This window comes from Arachis hypogaea, chromosome 3 (genome assembly GCF_003086295.3).
Source record: "Arachis hypogaea cultivar Tifrunner chromosome 3, arahy.Tifrunner.gnm2.J5K5, whole genome shotgun sequence".
NCBI classification, from domain to species: Eukaryota; Viridiplantae; Streptophyta; class Magnoliopsida; order Fabales; family Fabaceae; genus Arachis; species Arachis hypogaea.
The window spans coordinates 29,463,056-29,473,927 of NC_092038.1; the positions used below are offsets into that span (position 1 = coordinate 29,463,056).

The 10,872-nt window shown below is 29.9% G+C and overlaps 1 protein-coding gene across 1 annotated transcript; it reads left to right on the forward strand.

Annotated features, from left to right (window-relative positions):
• The first annotated feature begins 300 nt into the window (after window positions 1–300).
• Window positions 301–2,929, forward strand: LOC112790076 (gibberellin 2-beta-dioxygenase 1). The gene is made up of 3 exons (XM_025832300.3): window positions 301–952; window positions 1,081–1,429; window positions 2,316–2,929. Exons 1-3 carry the CDS (start codon window positions 552–554, stop codon window positions 2,577–2,579), a joined length of 1,014 nt encoding a protein of 337 aa, XP_025688085.1. The 5' UTR covers window positions 301–551; the 3' UTR covers window positions 2,580–2,929.
• The last annotated feature ends 7,943 nt before the right edge of the window (window positions 2,930–10,872 follow it).

Here is a 10,872-nt window from a genome sequence, read left to right on the forward strand (position 1 = left end):
GGATGTAATTCACTAGGTGTACGGATAATTATCCTAATATTAAAATTTAGGCGGGTAATTTGAGAGTGTAGTGTGTTTTTACTTTATTGGACTAATTTTAAAATCTATTATTCACATTATTCACAAAAACTATTGTCTATCTAGCAAAATCCATAAAAAAATTTGAATTTAATATAAGCATACTAAAATTCACACACACACGTGTATATATATATATATATATATATATATATATATATATATATATATATATATATATATTAGTTTTATATTACTATACTAATTTATTAACGGTTGAACAATCCAAATTTTCTTCTCTTTCACTATCCTCCGGCCCCCACCCTCTCTACTGTCTCTCTTCCCCTCTGCCCCCACGAAATTTCCTGGCTATAAATAGCGAAGAGCCCAAACCATTCCTCACAAGCATCTTCCATTCAATTCACATTAATTCGACTCTCCATAACCTCTCTGAAGACAAACTTTGTGTCTTTCTTTCTGTATCTAGCACTTGAGGAAATAAAATAAAACAAAGCACAAAAACAAGAAGAAAGATGGTGTTGTTGTCCAAACCAACAACAGAGCAGTACTCCTGCATAAGGAAAACACCCACATTCCCTACATCCATCGTCCCTGTGGTGGACCTTTCCAAACCCGGGGACGCAAAGACTCTCATCTTGAAGGCGTGTGAGGACTATGGCTTCTTCAAGGTCATTAACCATGCTGTCCCTATGGAGGCTATCTCCAACCTGGAGTCCCAAGCCGCAGAGTTCTTCTCCCTCCCCTTCACTCAGAAGGAGAAAGCAGGCACTCCCAATCCATTTGGGTATGGCAACAAGAACATTGGACGCAACGGTGACCTTGGTTGGGTCGAATACCTTCTTCTCACAAACAACCATGACTACAACTTTATCAGACTCTCTTCTGTTTTTGGTCCAAAAGCAGAGCAGTTTCGGTACATTATATTCCAAAAAATGAATGTTTTGCTTTAACGAGTCTTTTTTTCCAACTATCAAAAAAGGAAGGAAAAAGCTCATTGATTTATCATATATATATATATATATATATATATATCTTTGGCAGGAATGTGCTAAGTGATTACATGTGTGGTGTGAGGAAGATGGCATGTGTGATTCTTGAGCTGATGGCTGAGGGATTGAACATTGAGGAAAAGAATGTGTTCAGCAAGATGATGATGGACAAGGAGAGTGACTCAGTCTTCAGGCTCAATCATTACCCTCCATATCCTGAGAACTTCAATAATAATGGCAAAGGCATGATTGGTTTTGGTGAGCATACAGACCCACAAATCATATCGTTGTTGAGGTCCAACAACAGTTCGGGACTCCAAATTTGTCTGAGAGATAGGAGTTGGGTTTCAGTGCCACCTGATCAGAACTCTTTCTTTGTCAATGTCGGTGATGCTCTGCAGGTATATATGCATATTATAGTTTAATTTATTGTTGGAAGCCAATAATGAGACATATTCTTATTCCTGTTCCTATGGATAATTGCTTTGACATGTGGATACACTCATCTTCAAATCGTTTCATAAGGACTATAAAAACACTATACATATTGATTGGACTCTCAAATTTATGTTTCCCAATCATGTTAGGAAACCAACACCCACAGCCAGCACTGCAAAAACAAAAATAAAAATTACATTTTTTTAAGAAAACCCAACAATACAAAAAAAAAACGACAAAAAAGTATTCTTTTAAATAATTTTTTTATTCTTTGTCATTTTTTTTTCAAAACACTATAATTTTATTCATCTATCACTAGTTATCACCAACCAGTCAACCACTATTTTTTGTTGTTACAGCTATTATTATTTATTATTCGTTACCAATTTTGGTTCTCATCCTAAATTTTAATTCTTAAATTTTATGTCTTAAAATTTAAATTTTATATTATATATTATAAAATTTAATCTTAAATTTATTTTATTTTATTTTATTTTTAAATATTTTTATTATTTTTAATTTTAGATGTTTTTTTTATATTCAATTGTTAGCTGATTTGTTAGTTGAAAAAGAATTCGTCTCTTTGACTTTTTTTTTTTTTTTATACTAACCGACTTTTATAGGTTTAGGAAACATTTCTTATTCAAGATGACATGGAATTTGTACGAAAAACATAAAAACAAAATGTTTTTCGTATTCATGTTGTGTCAGCATGATTTTGCATACTATATTTGAAATGGAATATGCCACCCACTTTGTCTAGTCATCCTAAATATCTCATTTTCATTTGACCATTATTGTTATTATTATTATTATTAATATTCTTTTGTCGGGGATATGCATCCACAGGTTTTGACCAATGGACGGTTTCGGAGCGTACGGCACAGGGTTCTGGCAAACGGGTTGAAATCAAGGCTGTCAATGATTTACTTTTGTGGTCCACCTCTGAGTGAGAGAATAGCCCCATTGCCATCTCTCTTATTGAATGGAAATGAAAGCTTATACAATGACTTTACTTGGTTTGAGTATAAGAGTTCTGCTTATGCCACAAGACTCGCAGATAACAGGCTTAGTCGCTTCGAGAGAATTTCCACTACTTCTGCTTCCTCATAATGCACGAATATATTTTGTATGTGTCTTTATTTTTTTGTTTTTACAATTAAATAAGATTGTGTATTTGATGTCTCTATACTTTTATGTTAGGGCACTTGTCAATAGTGTATAGGACTTTAGTAATATACATATAAGATTTTGTTCCTTTAAGTCGTGGCGTCATAGGTAGAAATCTTGTGTTCAATATTGGCTTCATATTGCAAGTATAGTTTAAGTTCATGACCGTGTCTGTCTGTTGTTCTGACTTATCCGGCCTTGCTTCCCTTGTTCCTCAAATTTATGGCTTAATATAAATTAGACATCCAAAACTTATAGACAATAATTTTAACATATATAATTTATTATGCAAAGTTTGACTTGTACTGTGTACCCATAAAAATACTAAAAGAGGATGCACTGATGAAGCAAAACGATGTTGAGTTTTTTATTGTTAAAAAACAAGTGCCGTTGCTTGTGATCTTGCCTCACCACGAGTCAAATAAAAAAGGGTATAGGTTCTCGTAACCATTAAAATTGAATTTGGCAGTTATGTGTCCAAGTCGTATTTTGGAGAGGAGACATCATAATAGTCACGAATTAAGGGGTTTTAGAGATTGTGGACATGAAGTTAAAATAAGATTCAAGAAATTAAATTCAGACACAACTAAATTGTTTCGACATATTTATGTTATTTTTTAGAAGGATTACTATCATTGTCATTTAAATTATATAAATGTAATTGGATTAACTCGTTCTAATAAGTAAATTATTAAAATGTGAAAAATCTATTAGAGTTTCTTAATTCAATTAGCAAAGCTCCAACAAGTTAAGTTAACGATCTAGGACGTGGAATATTTGTTGGAGTTGAGTCAATTAAAGTAATTTAAATAGGTGATTGCTACGGTACGATGATAAATTAATACGTACCGATACGTTTAAGATATGGACAAATAACAATAAGTCATGTGGAATTTATTTTCCACGTCAGCATTTAATTTTTTCTTTTTTAAATATATAGTATATCACTACTTTTACTAAAACACCTTTTTAATTAAATAAAAATAAAAAATATTTATTTATTTAATTTTATAAAAAGACTTAAACATCCTTTCTTTATTTGATGAGACAAAAATATCCTTTTAAATTAATCAAATTTTAAAATTAAAAAATTAAACAAAACAAAAATGGAGAATTTTAGTATACAGATCAAAGTTGGTACAGATTTAAAGATTTGTTTACACCACACTTTTTAAAGCCACACTTTAAACCGTAACTCTTCACAAAGAAAAGCGTCACCTAATGGAAAAAAGTAAATTAGAAGATTTAAGAGAAGAAATAATCAAGTTATCGAAATTAATAGACCAAAAATTAATGATTTTAACTAATGTTAACTGTAATGACACCGAATTCTTAAAATCAATACAAAATGATTTTTCTCAAAATCTTTATTTTACTATAAGTTTTATTGAAGGACTTCAAAAACCTGAAAAAACTTATTTTTCACACGGAATTTCTAAAAAATGTTATCATGGAAATGATTCCCCACATCTTTATCATACTTTTAACCCACAATTAAATTCTATAGTAGATATGCTTGAAGAAATATTAGTATCCATAAAATTTCAAAGAAATAAAGAAAAAGAGAATCCCAAAGAAGAAAAATTTCAAAATATAATCAACATAACAGATCTAAAAGTAAAACCACCACTAAAATTATGAATATTGAAGAAAAGTTAGAAGAAGTTACAATGCTTTTTAAACAATTAAAAATGGCTCAAGAAAATAATATTATGGAACAAGGATTTCAAATAGAAGAAGAATTAGTAAATTCTGAAAATATAGAAAATGAAGAACACATCCTAGATTATTCAAGTGACGAAGAACCAGCAATTCCAATACAAGTAAAAAATGAAGCTGGAACATCTAAAGATAACCAATCTCAATATAAATGGGAAACAAGTTTTGATAATTATGCTTTTAAAAAAGGGTTTATAAATAAAGATTCAAAATATACAAAAATACCATCAAAGTACGTTCCTAAAATCCAAGAAATGGAAGGAGAAAGAATGCTTGATTTAGACTGTAAAAAGAATGAAAAAGAAATTTTTGAAAATTGGTTGAATTCCTTTTTATTAGAAGCTTTTACTAATCCAAAGCTTAGTGAATTGTCTGGAAGAGATATTTGGAATTACATAGGATTTCATACTAAAGGAACTATAAGAGATTATATGACATCAATAGAAAACCAAATAATAGAAGATTTAGCAACAAAAATAACAGCTTATGATGAGATATTATATATAATAATGATTCTATATAAAGAATTTTTTGGAAAAAATATTATAGATCATAAACAAGAAGTCTATAATAAAGAATATCAAGAAGCAAAAAACCATTTAGCTAATATCCAGATATATGATCTATGTAATGTGGAATCTTATATATGTGAATATAGAATACATTATTACAAATTAAAAGAAGAAGATAAAAATCATTATCTTAGTATGTATATAACAAAACTTCCATATCCTGCTAATGAATTTATAATGGGAAGATTTATAAGAGAAATAAATAGAGGGACAATTGAAAATAATTTTGGTGGAGCAACCGCTGCAATAAGAGAGGAAATAAAAGAGCGTTGTATGCAAGAAGCAACTCAAAAACGATTTGCAAATATAATTAGAATCTGCTGTCAGGATAATGAAGAGATACCCAAAAAATATGGGCTTAATAAAAATTTTCAGAGAAAGAGAAAATATCAATTTAGAAAAAGAAAATACTATCCAAACTGGAGAAAAAAGAGGTATTTTAGAACAAGAAATAACAATAAAAACAAAAGGCAAAAAAGTAACTATTGCCCAAATAAAAAAGAAAACTGTAAGTGCTGGTATTGCCAAGAAGAAGGACATTATGCAAATGAATGCCCGAAAAAGAAGGATAAAAAAGATCTTACTAAACAAATAGAAATTGCTAAGTCTTGTTTTATGGAACCTTTAGAGGAATCTGATGATAACCTAGACTATATTTTTGAATATGTCTCAGAAACAGACTCAAAGACTGAGTAATAATGCCACATTTATTACTATAAAAATAACAGAAAAATTTATAAATGCTTTTATAGATTCTGGAGCAACACAATGCTTTGCTAGTTCAAACATAAAACTTGATTGGAAAAAATTAAAGAAACCATTAAGAGTTAGAATAGCTGACAAATCAATACATAAAATTGACCAAAAAACAGAGATGACTGAAATTTTTATTCAAAATTATAGGTTCATTGTTCCATCTATATATATGTTAGATTTTGGAATGGATTTTATCATAGGAAATAACTTTTTAAAACTATATCATCCATTCATTCAAGAATTAACATATATAGTTTTAAAAGCTCCACATGATTCTTCAATAAATCAAAAATCAAAACGTATAAAAATACCAACTACTACTATAGATAAGATCTTAAAATTTAAAATATTTTCTATATTAGAAACATGTTATTTAAATTTATACTTTCAGATAAACATTCCAAAAAATAATCTTGAAATAAAGATAGAGGAACTTTTGGATGAAATTTGTGCTGAAAATCCGTTAGATATTAAAAATACAAATAACGAATTAGTAAGCATTAAATTAAAAGATCCTATAAAGGAGATAAATGTTCCAAATAAAATTCCTTATTCTGCAAGAGATAGAGAAGAGTTCTCTTTAGAATGTAGAGATCTTTTGGAAAAAGGAATTATAAGATTAAGTAAAAGTCCTCATGCAGCTCCAGCCTTTTATGTCGAAAATAATAATGAAATTAAAAGAGGAAAACGAAGAATGGTTATTAACTATAAGAAGATGAATGAAGCAACTATTGGTGATGCTCGTAAACTTCCAAGAAAAGATTCTATTTTAGAAAAAATAAAAGGAGCGACTTGGTTTTCATCTCTTGATGCAAAATCAGGATATTGGCAACTTCGTTTAGACGAAGAAACAAAGAAATTAACTGCTTTTACTTGCCCAACAAAAGAATCAACAAGTGTGTTACTCTATGAATGGAATGTATTACCATTCGGATTAAAACAAGCTCCAGGTATTTATCAAAGATTTATGGAAGAAAATCTAAAAGAGTTAAATGAATTTGTTTTAGTGTACATTGATGATATACTAATTTTTACAAAACAGGATAAAGAAGATCATCTTCAAAAATTATTAATAGTTTTAGAAAGATGTAAGGAAAAAGGACTAGTTCTTAGCAAAAAGAAAACAAGAATAGCAAAACAAGAAATAGAGTTTCTTGGATTAATTGTATCCACTCAAGGAAAGCTAAAACTTCAACCAAATGTCCTAGAAAAGGTAAATTTATTCCCTAATAAAATAGAAGATAGAAAACAATTACAAAGATTTTTAGGATGTATAAATTATATTTCTGATCAAGGATTTTTAAAGAATATAACAGAATACACTAAAAGCTTATTTCCAAAAATAAGTACTAAAAAAGAATGGAAATGGGATGAAAAAGACAGTATGCAAATTCAAAGGATTAAACAATTATGTGAAAAACTTCCAGAACTTTATATTCCAGAAGAAAATGACTACTTAATAGTAGAAACAGATGCTTCAGACATAACCTGGTCAGGATGTCTAAAAGCTAAGAAAGCTATAAAAAGTTTGGAACAAGAAAAAGAATCACTAGATTCTAAATATTCCCCAAAGGAATTACTTTGCAGGTATATTTCAGGGACTTTTACTCCAACAGAACGGAGATATACCACTCATGAAAAGGAAACTCTAGCAGCAATTAAATCTCTTAAGAAATGGAAAATTGATTTACTACCCAGAAAATTTACATTAAGGATAGATTCAAGTTATCTAACAGGTTTCATACGATATAATTTAAAAGTTGATTATAATCATGGACGATTGGTAAGATGGCAATTATTTTTGTTACAATATCCAATAAAAATTGACTATATTAAAGGTGACAAAAATGTTATTGCAGATACATTAACAAGAGAATGGAGTTCGTCTACAACGCATTAGATCAAGAAATTCAGAAATACGAAGAAGAACTTGAAAAATGCAAGCATTGTCAGCAAATAAGGATACAGATCCAATCCCTCAAAAAGGCCATCGAAGCAATGAAATCAACACAACAACCAAAACCATAAGAGTTCAGCCAGCTAAGCGTGGTGGACAAATCAGGTGAAAAAATTCCAGAAAATAAAACAATTGCTGAAATTATCAAAAAATCCACCCAAGATAAAAAATATTATGTAATTTATAATGGCCCCATGAAAGGAGTATATGATGCCTGGGAAAAAGCAGCACCATTTACACATCAATCAAGGATAATTCATAAAGGAGGGTTTTTAACACTGGAAGAAGCAAAGGAATCTTTCAGGGAATATGAAGCTCTTCATCCAGAGCAAACCCTAAAAAGAGTAGATAAAGCTCCAATTCAAACTCAGAGAACAGGAATAATAAGAAACATTCCTACAAGGGCCGAAATCAAGGAAAAGAAAAGGGTCTGTAGATCAAATCTCAGAGAAACCCTTAACATAGTCCTAAATTGGACTGAAGAAAAAAGGGCAATCTTGGGATATTATCCTATTGCCAAAGAACAGCTAACAAAGCTGGTTATATTTCCAGAGGCTTCCCCATCTGACACCTATCAGTTTTTCCAGTATGGATTAATTGATACAATTTTAATTTTTAATGATTTGAAAATTATTAGTGAGTTTCCTGCAGGATTTATTGATGCAGTAAAGAGATTTAAAAATATGATTGACAACGTAAATCCAAGGGATATATCCCTAAAATTTACGAATAGTCAACCTATTTTTAATGAAGAAGAAGAATGCTTGGTTCCAGCACATCAAGTAATCTTCATGTCCGTCTTCCCAGGAAATTTTCAACCAATTGATCAAGTTCAAGATTAACAATCTACAGTCATGAAGGAAGACTAGCCAGTACACTAGCATGGGTCTTCGAAAGAACTCAAAAGATAACAAGGGAATCTCACACAAGAATCAACTATAAAAGCAGAAATACTTTGCTTGTGTCCAGTAAAAGGAATGAAATTGAAGAAAGAGAGATGAGACTCTTAGTGGAATTTGAATCAGCATTCTACAACTTATCTGGACTCTTAGAAAAGCTCCCCGAAGGGATAAAGAGGAATCTCTGCTATTTGATAAAAGACAGAGAAGACCACAAGTGCCAGCTATGTGTCTCAGAGTTATCTGAAGAAAGCAATAATAAAACGGAATCAACCCACATGATAAAGAAAGAAGACAACGCATCTGAAGGTCACATGATGAAAGAGGAGGACAGCACATCTGAAGCATCTCTCAACATTATTGCATAGTGACGTAAGCGCTTAGGTCATAGAGCACCAACAATGTAGCTGGTGCAAGATAATAAACAATGACGTAAGCAATGACGTCATAAGAAGGGTAAGGATTGGAATTGTCCATCAGACCCAACCATTATAAATAGGTTGCTTAGGCAATTGTAGAAGGGATCAAACAATAGAAAGCAGAAGGCTAAGAGTACTCATATGCCAGGAGAGCAAGGAGGAAGCGGCCGAGGCAATTCTATAGTTTGAAGAAGAATTCCCTTAGGAAAAACCAATTCTAAACTCCCCTCTGGAGTTAGTATCTACAATCTCCCCTCTGGAGATAAAAACATCTTATGTAAAATATTCTAAATAAAGGAAGTTTTTCTCCAGAAAGGTACGCCTTTATCTTAATCTCATAGTTATGAATTATTTAGAAAGTTTAGAATTAACGGAAGAATCTGATTATTATAGATTATCTGCCTTATTAGATAATGAAAAACAGGCTGTTCTAAAAACAGAATTAAATCTCAAATCAAATGAAAATTTTAATAAACAAAATCTTTTAAAAGAAGTTTTTAATAGAAAAAATATAATATACTATGGAAAAATTCAACTTGAAGCCCCTATAAAGATAAAATCTGCTAATGGAGAACTTGAAATAGCTTTGATAAATGATGAAGAATTGAGTAAACAGATTGAGAAAATTAAGGATCAACAAAAAAGATCTAAAATTGGATGGATTCATATTAGTACTATACAAGTCTTAATCAAATCTACATATATGAAAGGAATTAATTCACCGATAAGCTTAGCAATCTGTGACAAAAGAATTACTGATGACCCAATAGATCAAATAATTGGAATTGTTCATGGAAACTTGGCAAACGTAAATGTTAAATTCAATGCCCATCTTGGATATGCTATACCTTTATCAACTGAAAATCTTGGAAGATCTATAAGTTTGGCTTATAAATTTCACCGAAAGAATCTAATGGAACAAGACGATGAACCATTTTCAATTACATATGCAATAAATTATGCTTTAACAAATAGCCATCATAGTATAATATTTAAAAACAGAGAGAGAATTTATGTCGATGAATTATTTCAGAAAATTGTAAAAACAGAAATACCAAAATATAAAGCTATTGAAAACCCAGTTCTTTTACTAAAAGAACCATCAGGAAAATTAGTTTCATCGAATTTTCAAATAAGAGAATCCAAAATTAATAGCCCTTTAAGTTTATCTAAGTTAAAGATTAAAGAAGAAAATTCTGAAATAAAAGAATTAACAAAAAAGGTTGAAAAATTAAATGAAACCCTAAACACTAAGTTATGACAATAAATAAAGAGAAAATATATGTAACCTATCAAGATAAGAAACAAGAGCTCTTTGAAAGAGAAAATCGGTTAAATTATTTACAGTTTTCTGAAATAAATCACAGAGCATTTGAAACTCTAAAAATAATCTATGACAAATTGAAAGGAGAAGTTGAAGAGTTAGAAAAATTAATAGAATCTCTAGAAAATAGTGATGAATCGATGATAGAATTTGCAGAAATTCTAAGATAAATAATGAAGTATACAAAGATTGAAAGACCAGAAAACAAAATAAAAAGAAAAAGGGCGAAAAAATTAAAAAGTAAAATAAAGGAGTATAAAAGGGAATTAAATAATCTTCAGTTCGAAATTAATGACCTTATAATAAAAAGGATAGAAATAAGAACAAATATAAACAAGTTGGAGCTAAACTTAAAAAATTTGTAAATGCCTGGAACACCATATTATGACTTAAAAGAATTAAAGCTATTGAAAGAAAAAATGGAGAATGAAGTTGAAAAATTAAAAAGATATTTAGAAACAACAGAAAGTGTAAAAATAAAAGAAGTTTTGGAGGATTTGAAAAATTATAGAAAAAGACAAACAAATAAAAGATTTTATATACAATAATCAAAGCAAAAAAGAATATTATAAACTAAAACAAGATTGAAA